General features: G+C 46.2%; 1 protein-coding gene across 1 annotated transcript in view; it reads right to left on the minus strand.

Annotated features, from left to right (window-relative positions):
- The window catches only part of PCSK5 (proprotein convertase subtilisin/kexin type 5), a 508063-nt gene that overhangs the window by 26732 nt on the left and 463678 nt on the right, over positions 1-17653 (minus strand). Inside the window, exon 33 of the mRNA XM_040356083.1 lies at positions 5371-5548. Coding sequence (XP_040212017.1) covers positions 5371-5548 — 178 coding nt within the window. The remainder of the gene's footprint in view (positions 1-5370; positions 5549-17653) is intronic.

A 17653-nucleotide genomic window follows, 5' to 3' on the forward strand; every position in this document is an offset into this window, starting at 1 on the left:
AGCCCACAGAACATCTGCCAGGAGTCTTATCTCATTGGCATACCACTTCAACCTAGGCCAGTTTGAAGCAATTATGATAAATGAAATGCCCTCCATCTTGTGCCTGTGAAGCAAACAAGGAAAAACTTTTTAATAGAGGAAAGGCATAGATCAGGATGTACAGATATCCAGGGTTTGAGTCCTGCGGGAACGCGTGGGAATGGCGTCCCTGCACTTTTATCACAGCAGGAATGCCGTTCCCTTTGCAGGACTCGAGCAGAGAATAGGAGGGAATGCAGTGTGTAGTACGTGAGGGGGGGGCACACACTGGGGGTGTCAGGCTGGTGCCCCCCCTCTGACTGAAGCGGAGACTGCAGGCAGGTTTAGGCAGCGGATGGGTTTAGGCAGCGGAGTGGAGCGGCAGGCGCCCCCCCTCACCCCCCCGTGACTGAAGAGACAGCGAGGCTGAGCGGGCGGGATTATGCAGCGGCGCGCAATTTTAGAAACCACTCGCGGAGAGAAGAGCCTGAGGTAGTGTGGCTTTGCAGGGGTTGCGAACCGCACCAGAGTGACACCCTTCAGATCCCTCGCTGCTCTCCGTGGTTGCGGCTCTAAACAGTCTCGGCATAGCCGAGCAGAGTGAAGCGTCCGCCTCCCCCTCCTCCTGTATGTCTACACAGGGGGAGGGGATGCGACAAGTCCACTAGTGCTGTCTGGCATGTCCCGATCATCTGAGGTACATTAGGGTACTGAATGGGGGAATATGTACTTAATGGGGGGGTCTGTACTGAACGGGGGGGATGTACTGAAGGGGGGGAGAATCTGTACTAAATGGGGTGAATCTGTACTGTAGGGGAGTGGGTCTGTACTGAATGGGGGGGGTGTCTGCACTGTAGGGGGTCTGTGTAACATACAGGCGTCCAGAGCTGTGGGGGGCTGTGTAATGTAAAGGGGTCCAGAGGTGCAGGGTTGTGTGTAATGTAAAGGGGTCCAGAGGTGCAAGGTGCTGTGTAATGTAAAGGGGTCCAGAGGTGCAGGGTGCTGTGTAATATAAAGGGGTCCAGAGGTGCAGGGTGCTGTGTAATGTAAAGGGGCGCAGGGTGCTGTGTAATGTAAAGGGGTCCAGGGTGCTGTGTAATGTAAAGGGGTCCAGAGGTGCAGGGTGCTGTGTAATGTAAAGGGGTCCAGAGGTGCAGGGTGCTGTGTAATGTAAAGGGGCGCAGGGTGCTGTGTAATATAAAGGGGTTCAGAGACGTATAAGGACTGTGTAATTTAAAGGGGTCCAGAGGTGCAGGGTTCTGTGTAATGTAAAGGGGCGCAGGGTGCTGTGTAATGTAAAGGGGTCCAGAGGTGCAGGGTTCTGTGTAATGTAAAGGGGCGCAGGGTGCTGTGTAATGTAAAGGGGTCCAGAGGTACAAGGACTGTGTAATGTAAAGGGGTCCAGAGGTGCAGGGTGCTGTGTAATGTAAAGATGTCCAGAGGTGCAGGGTGCTGTCTAATGTAAAGGGGTCCAGAGGTGCAGGGAGCTGTGTAATGTAAAGGGGTGCAGAGGTGCAGGGTGCTGTGTAATGTAAAGGGGTCCAGAGGTACAAGGACTGTGTAATGTAAAGGGGTCCAGAGGTGCAGGGTGCTGTGTAATGTAAAGGGGTCCAGAGGTGCAGGGTGCTGTGTAATGTAAAGGGGTCCAGAGGTACAAGGACTGTGTAATGTAAAGGGGCCCAGAGGTGCAAGGACTGTGTAATGTAAAAGGGGTCCATAGGTTCAGGGTGCTGTGTAATGTAAAAGGGTCCAGAGGTGTGGTGCTATGTAATGTAAAGGGGTCCAGGGTGCTGTGTAATGTAAAGGGGTCCAGGGTGCTGTGTAATGTAAAGGGGTCCAGAGGTGCAGGGTGCTGTGTAATGTAAAGGGGTCCAGAGGTGCAGGGTGCTGTGTAATGTAAAGGGGTCCAGAGGTACAAGGACTGTGTAATGTAAAGGGGTCCAGAGGTGCAGGGTGCTGTGTAATGTAAAGTGGTCCAGAGTGCTGTGTAATGTAAAGGGGCCCAGAGGTACAAGGTGCTGTGTAATGTAAAGGGGTCCAGAGGTACAAGGACTGTGTAATGTAAAGGGGCCCAGAGGTGCAAGGACTGTGTAATGTAAAGGGGGTCCAGAGGTTCAGGGTGCTGTGTAATGTAAAAGGGTCCAGAGGTGTGGTGCTATGTAATGTAAAGGGTCCAGGGTGCTGTGTAATGTAAAGGGGTCCAGAGGTGCAGGGTGCTGTGTAATGTAAAGGGGTCCAGAGGTGCAGGGTGCTGTGTAATGTAAAGGGGTCCAGAGGTACAAGGACTGTGTAATGTAAAGGGGTCCAGAGGTGCAGGGTGCTGTGTAATGTAAAGGGGTCCAGAGGTGCAGGGTGCTGTGTAATGTAAAGGGGTCCAGAGGTACAAGGACTGTGTAATGTAAAGGGGTCCAGAGGTGCAGGGTGCTGTGTAATGTAAAGGGGTCCAGAGGTGCAGGGTGCTGTGTAATGTAAAGGGGTCCAGAGGTACAAGGACTGTGTAATGTAAAGGGGTCCAGAGTGCAGGGTGCTGTGTAATGTAAAGTGGTCCAGAGGTGCAGGGTGCTGTGTAATGTAAAGGGGCCCAGAGGTACAAGGTGCTGTGTAATGTAAAGGGATCCAGGGGTGCAGGGTGCTGTGTAATGTAAAGGGGCCCAGAGGTGCAAGGACTGTGTAATGTAAAAGGGGTCCAGAGGTTCAGGGTGCTGTGTAATGTAAAGGGGTCCAGAGGTGCAGGGTGCTGTGTAATGTAAAGGGGTCCAGAGGTGCAGGGTGCTGTGTAATGTAAAGGGGTCCAGAGGTACAAGGACTGTGTAATGTAAAGGGGTCCAGAGGTGCAGGGTGCTGTGTAATGTAAAGGGGTGCAGGGTGCTGTGTAATGTAAAGGGGTCCAGAGGTACAAGGACTGTGTAATGTAAAGGGGTCCAGAGGTGCAGGGTGCTGTGTAATGTAAAGGGGTCCAGAGGTGCAGGGTGCTGTGTAATGTAAAGGGGTCCAGAGGTACAAGGACTGTGTAATGTAAAGGGGTCCAGAGGTGCAGGGTGCTGTGTAATGTAAAGTGGTCCAGAGGGGCAGGGTGCTGTGTAATGTAAAGGGGCCCAGAGGTACAAGGTGCTGTGTAATGTAAAGGGGTCCAGGGGTGCAGGGTGCTGTGTAATGTAAAGGGGTCCAGAGGTGTGGTGCTATGTAATGTAAAGGGGTCCAGGGTGCTGTGTAATGTAAAGGGGTCCAGAGGTGCAGTTGTGTAGACCTAACCTACCTAAGACCGTGTTGTATCACAGTGGCTTAGCTGTGTTAACTGTCTGACGATTTTACTTCTTGGGGGGGGGGGGGTTAATTTACAATGGTATTTAGCAATGAGGGGGTTAATGTATTTCCACTGATGCATTGGTGACCAGTGGCAGGTAATTAATCCCTTTGTGCTGCATTAGTGACACCAGTGTCAGTGTTTACTACCCCTATTTGGTGCAGCATGAAATGGTTCATAAACACTGACACTGGTGTCACTAATGCAGCACAAAGGGGTTAATTACCTGCCACTGGTCACCAATGCATCAGTGGCCAGTGGTGTATTTGATACTACCCACCCCATACACGCCGTACCCCTCTCATCTACATACTACCCACCACCATCATTTTTTATTTTTTTTGGTGGGAGAGTGGATCTTAGGTGGGAGTTCCCACACTTTTTTCCCCAGGACTTGACCCCTGAATATCACATAGCTACTACAGCATCCACTGCTCAGGATCCCTGTGCCTGGAGGCAAACCTGTTGAGTTTGTTGTTGAACGTAGAGGCTAGGAGGTCCACATCTGGCTCCCCCCACCTGTGACACAGGTTCTGGAACACCTCCGGGTATGGGGACCACTCCCCCAGGTGCAGGTGCTTTCTGCTAAGGAAGTCTGTCTGCAAATTGTTTATACCTGACATATACACAGCAAACAAAGTGGGAAAATTTGAAGTTCTGCCCAGGACAGGATCTGATCTACTTCTTTTACAGCAGCAAGATTTCTAAGACACATCTGAGGACCAAGTCCCCTGCACCGAAAAGTTGCCCAACAGGCTGGTATCTGTCATGAGAATCGTCAAGAAGACAAGAAGGAATGATCCTGTTTTCAGAGCTGGACTCCTACGTCACCTGGCCAGGGACAACCTGGTCCTTAGTGCCAATCAAATTGGTCTGTAGAGTGACTTGATTGATTGATCTTTGGGGGGAAGAAACATTTTGGCCTGAGCTGTGTCCAGGTCCAGACCCAGATGCTCTAAACAATGAGTTGGTTCCAGCAATGATTTCAGAAGACTGAGACTGGGTTCACACGATGTACAGCCCCAGGGCACAGCAGGGGTTCCGGTGCATCCCCATTTACTGTTTCAGATCCAAATTAGGGCTGAATTCGGACCTGAAACGGATCCAAAGATACACAGGACTCTTCTGCTCTGTGCTCCGCAGCCGCCCCGGAGATGTGTGAACCGGATCTATTGAGAGCAAGTCACACTCTCCTGTCATGCGAACTGGATGTGGGGAAATCTGCATTAAATTCGCAATAATAATAATAATAATAATAATAAGTTGGAATAAATCCTATCCTATCGCCCAGAGGCGATTAAGTTCGCATGTGCTGCGCTATATAAGTTTTCATTCATTCATTCATATATGATATAATTATTATAAATAATTCTATTAAAGAAGAAAACTTTTTTTAGGAATTTTGGCTCTTAAAGGGGTTGTAAAGCTTCATGTTTTTTCACCTTAATGCATCCTATGCATTAAGGTGAAAAAACACCTTGTACTCTCCGCCCCCCCGAGCCCCCGTTTTACTTACCTGAGCCCCGAATCTCCATGGGTACGATACCACAATGTTTTCCCCCAGCTTGAGGCGGCTCTTCATTGGATGATTGATAGCATTGGCTCCCACTGCTGTCAATCAAATCAATGACGCAGCACGTCGGGGGGCTGGGCCGAGTGATAGAGTTGGCGGCTATGGCTGCCGACTGTATCACACAGGAGCGCGCCCGCAAGCTAACCCCCTTGGGAGAGCACTTCCCAGAGGGAAGATGATGATCGAGCCACTCTGTGCAAAATTAACTGCACAGTGGAGGCAAGTATGGTATGTTCATTATTTAAAAAATAAAAAACCTTTACGACCCCTTTAACCCCTTTGTGTCTGTGCCTCCCGACCCTTTAAGGGGTTTCAAACGCCGGGAGGCAAGGCAGGGTTTATGATCATGTGATCGCCGTGATTGGCTACAACAGCGGTCCCATGATCAATAAGCTTCCAATCGCAAGTAGCGATCGGGAGCTTTCCGCTAGCTGCTGGTAACTGTGAGAATTTGTTTACTTATAGTATTGCTTACCCCCAAATGCAGTGCTGTACACAGCTTTGACCTAGAGAGTACCATCCCTCTTTGCATGACAGGCATTGGCTGCTTCGTCTCCCACTGCAAGTCTTACAGGTGCTATGGCAAGGAACACAGCGTCTTGCTTCATCTTCTTGGAAGTGACCAACAGGGCAGTTATTTACACAGGTGGAATCTGAAAATTTAACAGTGTCCAAAAATCAGAAACAAAATTAAAGTTTATACATATACAATAGAACAGAAAAGTAGGTGACACCTCTTAGGGGCCACAATGCAGCATTTTCCTGGATGAGGTATATCAGGAAAATAGTGCATTATGGCCACTAGATGGAGTTGATGATCACAGGAAATAAAAACATTTAACACATTACATGAATTATTCAGTGGCTTTGCAAATTTTTCTGTAAATAGAACCCTTAGGCCCCGTACACACGAGAGGATCGATCTGCTGGAATTGATCCGCGGACCGGTTTCAGCGGATAGATCCCCTGGTGTGTACGATCCAGCGGATATTTTTCCGCAAATTTTTTTCCCCGGGGATGGATTTCCAGCGGATCAAAATTTCTTAGCATGCTAACAAATCTATCCGCTGGAATCCAGTCCAGCGGATTGATCCGCTGGTCTGTACAGACTCAGCGGATCAATCCGTCCGATTCCATCCCTCGCATGTGTCATAATGATTCGACGCATGCGTGGAAGTCCTTATATGACAGCGTCGCGCACGTCGCCGCGTCATCATCGCGGCGACGGCGTGACACGTCACCGCGGAGGGAATTCCGCGGGGATTTTGATCTCATGGTTAGTACAACCATGAGATCAAAATCCTCCAGAGGATTTATCCGCGGAAACGGTCCTCCGGACCGTTTCCGCGGATCGATCCTCTCGTGTGTACTAGGCCCTATTGTATATAAGTGGAGGTACTGGCTGTATCCCAACCATTTCATAGCTATATGGGAAAAGTCCTTCCCCTTAAAGTCCTTCCCCTTAAAGTCCTTCCTTGTGCAGCATGTACTCTGTGCAGTTTGTGTTGTCAGACTGCAGACTGGCCTTCCACTGAAGTAAAGACCACAGTACCCATGAGGTACAACTCTGAAGACTTCTCACAGGGTCTGTGAGGCAGACACACAATGAAGTGGAGCAGGGCTCTAAGTAGATATAACCTACTTAAGGTGCTGTGAAAGCGTGGGTGGACATTAAAAAAATAAGTGCGTTCATCTAATACAGGGGTCTCCAAACTTTTTAAGCAAAGTCCTTCAGACTTTAAGGGGGCCGGACTGTGGCCATTGGGAGTACAAAATGTCCCAGCATCAGTGGGGAAAAATAATGCCCCATTATTGATGTCAGTGGGAGGAACGTACCCCATCATTGGTGTTATTAGGCTTCATTGTTGGCGTCGTTGGGAGGAATCGTGCCCCATCATTGGGAGGAATTGTACCCCTTCATAGGCATTAGTTGGATGGAATTAAGCCCCCTGTTGGTATTAGTGGATTAAATAGTGCCCCAAGAGCCGGATAAAAGCATGCAAAGGGCCGCATCTGGCCCCCGGGCCGCAGTTTGGAGACCACTGATCTAATACATTGCATTCACATTTTACACAGAACCAGGCACTGCCTTGTGCAGTGACCTTGAACAGTGACAAGCTCAGTGCACCATTGTACACTTCCCATTTTGAAGGCCTTAAAGGATATGTTCACTTAAAAATAAATAAATAAATGCACTTTTATTATGTTTTATTTTTTGGAGCCTGTAAGTGTAAGGCCTTGTACTCACGACCGGATCTGTGCGCTGGAAACTGTCTGCCCGACAGTTTCCGGCGTACAAGGCTGATTTGTGTTTTGTTCCGCTGGCGTGTACACACCAGCGGACCAAATTCCCGTCGTACCGGAACGCGTGCACGTAAACTACGTACGACGTCACTATAAAGGGGAAGACCAAACTTAATGGCGCCGCCCTCTGTTCCTCTTTTGCTAGTTACGGGTTTGCTCGTGTTAGTGAAGGTTTGGTTAGAGCTGATTCGCGCTTCTCGGTCTCCAGGCTTTGACAGCGTGTATTCACGGGTTCAGTGCGTGTGCTTGCGGTAACGTAGTTGTCATTCGGCTATAGGCAAGCAGGTTGTTTCTGCTTTAGCAGTTGCATCCTGTGCGCTCGTATCTGTTTGTCACGCGTTTGTCGCAGGTAGTGCTGGATTTGCGAGTGCTTTCTGTTTCAGTGTGTTCTTGACTGACCAGCCGGCCGGTTTGAAGCCATGATGGAGCAGCAGCGTCAATTTTCGCGAGTTGGTGCTGTTTATGGGATGGCTGCTGGATATGTTCATTTGTCCAGTACTTTGGCCAGAAACAGGGGGCGGAGGCGTTTCTGGACCAAGAATTGGTTGCGCCAGCGTGACCAGTTCTCACATATGCCTCTGCTTAGGGAACTCCAGGAGAATAATCCTAATGACTTTAGGAATTTTCTCCGCATGACGGACCCCGTATTCAACCGTCTGCTGGATCTTCTGTCCCCCTATATCACGAGGCAGGACACTGTGATGCGCCAAGCCATCACGGCCGAGCAGAGGCTTATTGCCACGTTGCGGTACCTGGCGACTGGGAGGAGCCTGCAGGACCTCAAGTTCTCGACAGGCATCTCTCCGCAGGCGCTTGGGGTCATCATACCGGACACGTGTGCTGCCATCATCAAAGTTATGCATGAGGAGTATATTAAGGTAAGTTTCCTGGCTCTAATAATGTGGCCAACTAACTTTATTTTTATTTTCCCAGATATGCTGTGTGTTTAACTAACGTTACCTTTTCTCCCTATGCATGTTGATATCAGCTTTACATGTTTTATTCTTGGCCTACCTGCATATTTGTCCCTTACCCAATATTAACCTGTCCAGCATGCTATCCTAGGGACAAACCCACCTTGCCATTTTTTCAAACAGGACTTTTTGTTTTTTGTGTCCCCCCCCCCCCCCCCCCTTCAAACTTTTATTGTCCCCATCAGAGGGCTGTGGAGTCTCTTAATGAAGTGGCCCTATATATTTCATTTCCCAAATTCTCCATGCACATTTTTCTAATGCAATTTTAATACTGTGAACTGTCACAAGGATGCTTGTAGGATGTTTTTGTTCCAAAGTACTAAATCTCTTTTTTTGTTTGTCCCCACAGCTACCCTCCACACCACAGGAATGGCAGTCTGTGGCTTCCCAATTTGCCCAGCGGTGGGATTTTCCAAACTGCGGTGGAGCAATAGATGGGAAACACGTCCGCATTGTGCCCCCACCCCGCTCGGGGTCCTACTATTATAATTACAAGGGTTATCATAGTATTGTGTTGATGGCGGTGGTGTCGGCACAGTATGAGTTTCTATATGTGGACGTGGGGAAGAACGGCCGGATGTCTGATGGGGGAGTGTTCGCACGGACTGATTTCTATGATCGTCTCCAAGCTGGTGGTCTGGCATTGCCACCAGATGAAGATAATGTGGAAGGACTTCCGTTTGTGTTCCTAGCGGACGAGGCTTTCGGGCTTGGTCCTCACCTCATGCGGCCTTTTCCCCAGAGGACCCTCACCTCAGAGAGGAGTGTGTTTAATTTTCGGTTGGGCAGGGCTCGGAGGGTAGTCGAGAATGCCTTTGGGATACTCACCAACCGGTTCCGCCTGTTCAGGACATCGATACATCTGGCGGAATATAAATTGGACACCGTTGTATTTGCCTGCTGCATTTTGCACAACTTTTTACGCAGGCACTCCCAGACGTACCTACCCGACATCGGTTCTGAGGCAAGACTACCCTCAGATCCCCTTCCCGGGCTGGACACTGGTCGCGCTGGCTTGGCCCCCCAATCAGCTCGTGAGGTACGCGACAAATATGTTGAGTACTTCATGGGTCGGGGGGCCATTGCTATGCCAGATCATATTTCTTTCTAATTCGGCCCCCAAAGAAAGGAATATTCTCAAAAATAAAAAATAATTAGACCATTGGACTTTATACAGTTGTTTGTCATTAATGCTTTTTCTCTTTTTCTCTGTCTTCCTGGTTCTCTAGCTAACTTCTTCAATTGTAATGCATAATTGATTTCTCCACTTTTAGTAACTAACCACATTTTGCACAGTATTCACTCATCTACAAACAGGGTATTGAGTCTAGAAATAAGAAGCAACTCCATTTGTAAATTTTGAGGTCAAGTATTTTAATTTTTGCTTGTTCATGACCCCAAAAATTATTTTATATTTTTTTCATTACTCCCTGCTTTTGTACTTAGGAGTAAAAAAAATTTTTTTAAACTTTTTTTTTTTTTCAGGTAATTCAACCAAAAATATTATGCAGATTATACATTTATTAACAAGTTCACTTTTTTTTTTCTCAAATATAGTTAGATTTATTGTTTACATATATATATATATATATATATAGATTATATTTGGTGGGGTGTTTAGCGCCTTAATTTTTTTTTTGTGCATATTTTTTATGCACAAAAAACAATAATTTTTTTAACATTTTTTTTGTTTTTGGTGTGTTTTTCTAAAACAAAATTTTTAGGTGAGAATTTGGAGTCAAATCTCTACTTCACTAAATTCAGTGATTAGAGAGATTTATAATTCTATATATATATTTTTAAAATTTTTTACCGTTGTTTATTCTTTATGGTCTAAACTTTATAGTATCCCAAAATGTTCAACATGGTCAAAAAGTAACAAAATCCAATTCCAAAAATATAAAAACTCACAACAGCAGTCAGTCATGGTGTGCTTTCACACTGGAACACGCCAAAATTGGAAGATACACACATTCAGTGCAAACTCGCCAAATGTCATTGGTTCAACAGACAAATGGCCACATGTGCTATCTGACATCATGGGTGATCAATGTCTGTGTTTTGTGGGAGCAAACCCTTCCTCTCAACTACTTGAGGATGGAGGAGGGGGTTGGACCCACAAAGCACAGACACTAGATATTCTGTGATGGCAGATAGCACATGTTGGCACACTGTGTGTGTATCTTCAAATTTTGGCGTATTCATTATTCAAACTGTAAAAATGTTTGTGGGGGCGGGGGATGGGCGGGGGGTGTTTCAGTCTTTGACACGGCCCATCATGTCAATAATGTTCTTAAAATTAGATTCGATCACCATCATTCTTTGCCGCATATTGTCCATTTCCGTGCTGCATTCCAAAAGCACATTTGTTACATTCTGTTCCATGAGAAACATCCTTTCACGCATATTGTGCATTTCAGTGCTGCACTCCATTACCTGCTGAATAATTATAGCAGCACTTGCACGTGAAAATATTGGCACACCATCCTCCTCCCCTAAAACCAACAAAAAAAAAGGCATTTACAACTTTATTTTTCGATGAGGCCTATCTACATATGTTTTTTTGAATCAAGCTAGGGTGACACTGACCTGATGGGCTTCTCCTTTCCACCTCTTCGACATCTTCTATCACTCCTCCTTCTTCCACCACCTCCCCATCATCTTCAATCACTCCTCCTTCTTCCACCACTTCCCCATCATCTTGGACTCCTCCTTCATCCATCAATCCACCTTCTTTCAATTCGCCAAATTGTTCTTCCGCCACTTGCCCTTCATCTGCTATGACTTCTAAGTCCAAAATTACTTCTTCCTCCTCTCTTCCTTCCTCCTTTCTTCCTTCCTCCTCTCCTTCCACATCCTCCTCTCCTTCCACATCCTCCTCTCCTTCCACATCCTCTTCTCCTTCCACATCCTCTTCTCCTTCCACATCCTCTTCTCCTTCCACATCCTCCTCCTCCTCCACATGTTGAGATGGCAGATTTTGGCCTTGTCTGGCCCTCTCTGCCTCCTCCAAATGCTGGCGACTTCTTTCCCCTGAAATCAACAAAAAAAATGTAGACTCATCAGCACACAGATATTGGAGAGCATAAATCGCACACATTGCTTAGAAGATGCTTTCATTTAGTTACTTTTATCTTTCACCAAACCTACATTTTGCAATTACTTCTATATGGCAAGCTCTGATCCTGCCCCTTTTTAGCAAAGTGACACACATGGATGTCCCCCCTAAACTGTATTTCTGGGAGACCCTACCAAAACCCATTTTTGATTTGTGGAGACACAGGTGCTCTGCATTTCAGATGTGAAAACATCTGCTTTATTACCACTGTTTTTAGAATGAATCCTGTTTGCCTTTCCCATTCTCATACTTTTTTTTTCTTGAACTAGCTTTTACACAATGTTTACAAACAAAGTTTTTGGCCAGTGAGCCATGTCCAGGTGTGTTGTTCCTGGACTAACCGAGCCTTTATGATAAACTATGTGATGTTACGTTGTTTACTAAGAACACTGTTTGTAAATATGTAGTTATTTATGTCCTAAAAAATAAATGACAACATGTCTTTAAAATTACAAGCAGGCCAAGGAGGCAGATGGTGAAATATACATGGCAACACATTATTGCAGACAATCACCCCCCCCCCCCCCAACCCCAATATATATTTACTTACTTTTACGCAGAATTTTAAGTATTTTCTTCATCTGATGTGGCTCCCTCAATTTTAAGTCTGACCATCGTTTCCTCAGCTGTTCCTTGGACCTGGTGATCCCAAACATCCTCTGCATTCTCCTCGCCACCTTGTCCATAATATGTGCCTTTCGGCGGTTAGGGGTCTTGTATGGCCCTAATTCACCATCATAGTCCTTCTTTCGCATGATGTAAACTAACTCCACCATTTCCTGGAACCGCATATTAGTGGCTTTATATCTTCTTTTCCTTGATCGGGACGTCCCTGCCTCTGTCCCTTCACTTGTGGCATGAGAGCATCGTGCCCGCTCGTGTGACATCGCCATCTTTCCTTTCCCACAGAGATTATGGGCGTGGAAAAGATGAATTCTTACGCCATGGGCGGAGAAGAGGGCGGCGTTTAATACATACGCGGAGTGTAGAGAATGCAAACAACGTGTTTACGTCCGTTACGCGGAGAATCTTCGAGCGCATCCAGAACATACACAGTTAACGCCATATTTCCTAAACTCATTGATTAGGGGCCTCGCAAAGGTGACGAGGGCGGGGTTTCATAAATACGCGGAGTGTTTAAAAGGTTTACGCCGTGATTACGCATCTTACGCGGTAATTAGGCGAGCGTGAGAAACGAGGAGCGAGAGACAGGAAGGTAAGGAAATTAAAAATGTGATCAGCAGAGGCCTTGAAAATGTAGACACATGGGATGGGGGTTTGGGCTGTTGGTTGCACCCTTTTTAAGCTATTCTGTCTATGGGGTACCACAATGTTATTTTGGTATCCAAATGCTTTTGGACACCTCACAAAATAGAGATGTGAACAATGCTGTACCTCATTGACAAGTTTTTGAATGGTGTATTCAGATCAGGCAAAGTATTGTTCAAGTGTTGGTTGTACAGAGGTCATTAGGAAGTGTCTTTTATGTCATCCATTGTCAGGGGCATGAGATTTACACATGAAAGAGTGCCTAGATGAAAACTGTCATTTGTAAGCATTGTTTAATTTTATATATTTAACATATTTACTGCAATGTGAACAATGGCTCTGCATCTAGCAAATCAATGTTTGGTACAAGCAATGCGGCCGAGCTGCCAATCATTGTTGAAACAAGAGAGACTGTGTTTGGAATTAGATATAGGTAATAAATTTGAAGACACATATTAGATCAAGGTCAACGCTGATCCTTTGGAATATTTATTTTTCTGTGGTTTATGTTTTTGGAATCTAGACTCAAAAAGAAATCTAATTTAGGAAAAATTACAATGGACCTCCTACAAAGCAAGGAATCTATAGAGGCCTTACTTCAAAAATACCAGGACACGCCCATCCTGTGGAATTCAAAACACTCTTTATATTGCAATAAAGAGGTACGAGCGGCAGCACTAGAAGAGCTAGCAAATTATATGCAAACTTGGGTGCCAGGATGCACTGCCAACATGGTGAAGGATAAACTTGCCAACCTCAGAAGCACATACAGGAGAGCATACAAAGCTAATAAAATCAAAAAATCGGGAGCAGCAGCAAGACAAGCAAAGGAACCCAAACTGTGGTATTATAAACAGATGGCTTTTTTGCGGGACGAAATGGAAGGCAGGAAAACGATGTCCAGTCTTTCTTCCAACCTTTCCTCCATGCTACCTTCCAGCGGACCTTCCCCAGATGACCACAGCCCTGCAGAGTCGGAGGAAGAGGGCCTGGCTGACAGAGATGCAGATCTGCCACCCTTCGATGAGGAGGTATAGTAGTTTCCTCTATATTTATGGCGTAAAGAATTCTTGGTGGATTAATGATTAGATATTGTAAAAAAAAAAACCAAGCTGGGAAAAAGCAAAAAAAAAGGTGTTCAGACAAATAGGTGTCAGGGATGACAACTGCAGGGGTCAGAAGTAGAGTGTATTCAAGTAATAATGAACAGAAAATACTAAACGAAAAACATGAAAATGAGTGTGGTTTTATTTAGCGAAATTGTAAAAAAATTGCTTTTTTTTCCACACAGGAAGAAGAGATCAGCCAGGAGGTGGCAGATCCTCAGGTGTCTGTCAGCCAGGAGGAGGCCGGGGTCAGTGGCAGCCAGGAGGAGGCCGGGGTCAGTGGCAGCCAGGAGGAGGCCGGGGTCAGTGGCAGCCAGGAGGAGGCTGGGCCCAGTGGCCTGCAGCAGGTCCCCCCGCCCAGGACAACCACCACCAGCCAGTCTTCTCCCCCCCAGGTGAGGCCATCAGGCCGAAGGAGGCAGTTGAGGCCTGTGGAGGAGGCAAGCCTCCGCATGATCCAGGAGGCAAGCGCCATCATGAGGGCCCCCCTCAACCCCACAGAGGCCTTCAGTGCCTCATTGGCCCATGATTTAAATGAAGGGGAGGAGGACCAGAGAAGACTGGCAAAGGCCCTGATGAACCAGGTCCTTTGGTGGATGCAGAGGGGCCTGCTGACCCCAGACACTGGGCTATGTGACCCGGCCCGGCTTGCGGAACACCATCCTCCTGCTGCCACATCAACCCCACCTGCAAGACCCCGTGTTCGATCCGCTGGAAGGCTGCCTGGAGGGAAGGCTGGAAAGAGGAGGAAACGTTGATTTTCTGCCTTCCATTTCCTTCCACATAAAGGACATCTTGTTTGTACTACCACAGTTTGGGTTCCTTTGTTTGTGTGCTGCTGCTTCATATTTTTGTGTTTGGCTCCTGAGGCTTGGAAGTTTATCCTTCACCATGTTGGAAATGCAAGTTTGCATATAGTTTGCTATCTATTCTAGTGCTGCCGTTCTTTTTATTTTTTGTGATGACATTTGCCTGAATAAAAGGCTTTTTGCTTTCATTTGAAAACATGTCTATTGTTTGATATACTGTGGGGATTATTAGGCAGCAAACCTTTAATAAATATACAATGGGTAATTTACAAAGGACACACTCCTTGGGGGGGGGGGGGACATTTGGTGTGCCAACATGGTTTAATATTCTCTAATGAAACACCAAAAAAAAATAAATAAATGAAAAAAACATGTAAAAAAAAAATAGTTTAACTGGTGACATAACTAGAAACAAAAAAAATAAATAAAAAAATGCACATTCCTTTACAAAAATGACTACTCTAAATTATGGAGGACCACCAACCAAAACACACGTCTGGCATAGAAAACATTATTAAAGGATTACATCACAAGCAAGAAATGTGACATTTCAGTATGGGACAACTCTAATGAAATTGCATCAGCAAGAGAACGGGGTTATTCTAGCAAGAGAAGAATTAAGAAAACGAGGCTTTAAAATGTGGTTTAGTGCGCCTTTTTAAGACATTGTTCTCTTGCTAGAATAAAAGGTTTCTAATGACGAATGTGCCATATCCCAAAGAAACGCGAGTTTTACCTGAACGAGCGCTCCCGTCTCCTCATTTGGACTGAGCATGCGCGGGGTTTTTGTACGCTGCTTTTGTGTACAGACGAGCGAACATGTCTGACGGACACGATTCCAGCAGACTGTTTTAAAGCAAGACCAGGAAACAGTTGTTCGTTGGAAAACGGTCTGGCCGACGATTGTTTGCTGGAATTCTGTACGTTACTGCCTACACACGAACGAACATGTCCGCTGAAACTGGTCCGCGGACCAGTTTCAGCAGACATGTTTGGTCGTGAGTACGAGGCCTAAAGCATTGCACCAGCGATCTGCAGATTGTTGGTGCCCTGCAGACCTGTCAGTGTATCTGTGTGCTTGTACATCCCTTACAGGCAAGCAGATACACTGACTGGAAGAATAAATTAATTACCAATGGCACTGTGGTAGTTCATTGAGAACTACAAGCCTACATCCGCAAAAGATGACGGTACTTGTAGTTCATTAAATCACAGAACTTCGTGAATGAATAACTTTGTTGTGTGTGCAGAGCCCCACATGGCCACATTGAATTAAAAGGCAGCGGTTGAAGCAATTAGGAACATATTACATGTTCCACCATAAAGGCGGGTAGAACCTATAACATGCACCTAAAGGTGAACTTATCCTTTAACTTCTTCAGACCCGGGCCATAGTAAAAAGACGACCACAAGGTGGCCCTACAATGCTGGGAGGCCGTCTTTTTACAGCCTCGGGTCTTCTGGCCACTGGGGGTCACTGAGATGCTGATGCACGTGCCTGGTGGCCGCGATGTCCACCAGGTACCCGCGATCGGCAGTGACAGAGCAGGCACATGGATTCACAGAGATCCGCATCCTGTCAGGGAGAGGAGACCGATGCTGTGTCCCTTGTACATAGGGACACAGATCGGTCACCTCCCCAGTCAGTCCCCTTCCCCCACAGTAAGAATTACTCCCAGGGTACACATTTAACCCCTTCCTCGCCCCCTAGTGTTAACCCCTTCCCTGCTAGTCACATGTATACAGTAATATTTATTGCACTGTTCGCTGTATAAATGTGAATGGTCCCAAAAATGTGTCAAAAGTGTCTGTGTCCGCCATAATATCGCAGCCCTGACAAAAATCGCAGATTGCCGCCATTACTAGTAAAAAAAAAATAATAAAAAAAAAATGTCAGAATTCTATCCCCTATTTTGTAGCCGCTATAACTTTTGCGCAAACCAATCACTATACGCTTATTGTGTTTTTTTTTTGCCTCAAAATATGTAGAAGAATACGTATCGGCCTAAAACGAGAAAAAAAATGTTTTAAAAAAAATGGGATATTTATTATAGCAAAAAGTAAAAAATATTGTTTTTCAAAATTGACGCTCTTTTTTTGTTTATAGCGCAAAAAATTAAAACAGCAGAGGTGATCAAATACCACCAAAAGAAAGCTCTATTTGTGGGAAAAAAAGGACGCAAATTTTGTATGGGAGCCACGTCGCACGACTGCGCAATTTTTATTTAAAGCGTGACAGTGCCGAAAGCTGAAATTTCGCCTGGGCATGAAGGGAGTATATGTGCTCAGTAAGCAAGTGGTTAAAGTGTAACTAAAGGCAAAGGGCCAGATTCACAGTGAGAGTACGCCGGCGTATCTACTGATACACCGGCGTACTTTTAAATTTGCCACGTCGTATCTTTAGTTTGAATCCTCAAACCAAGATATGACGGCTTCTGGCTTTGATCCGACAGGCGTACGGCTTCGTACGCCTTCGGATCGTAGGTGCAATACTTTGGCGCCCGCTGGGTGGAGTTTGTGTCGTTTTCCGCGTCGGGTATGCTAATTAGCTTTTTCCGTCGATCCACAAAGGTACGCGCGGCCGTCGCATTCTCTTACGTCGTCGCTAGTTGGCTTTTCCCGGCGTATAGTTAAAGCTGCTATTTTGTGGCGTATAGATAGACTTGCCATGTTAAAGTATGGCCGTCGTTCCCGCGTCGAATTTTGATATTTTTTTTTTTGTGTAAGTCGTCCGTGAATAGGAAAGGACGTAACTCACGTCTACGTTCAAAAAATGACGGCGGTGCGACGTCATTTCGTGCAAAGCACGGCGGGAAATTTCGAAACGGAGCATGCGCATTTCAATCGGCGCGGGGACACGCTTCATTTAAATGAATCACGCCCCCTACCCGCCCAATTTAAAATACGCGCCGAGAAATACACTACGCCACCGTAACTTACGGCGCAAAATCTTCCTGGATTCGAAATTCCGCCAGGTAAGATACGGCGGCGTAGCGTATCTATGATACGCTGCACCAGGGCAATTCTTTGTGAATCTGGCCCAAAGTGTTTATTTTACTTCTGGACAGAGTGAAGTGGGATAAGAATGCCTATCAGTTTGCCACAGATGACAAAAATAAAGTGGCAGGTGTTATAACCCTTTCTAATGCCTCGTACACACGACCAGTTTTCCTGTCGG

The sequence above is a fragment of the Rana temporaria genome, chromosome 1, assembly GCF_905171775.1.
Source record: "Rana temporaria chromosome 1, aRanTem1.1, whole genome shotgun sequence".
Lineage (NCBI taxonomy): Eukaryota > Metazoa > Chordata > Amphibia > Anura > Ranidae > Rana > Rana temporaria.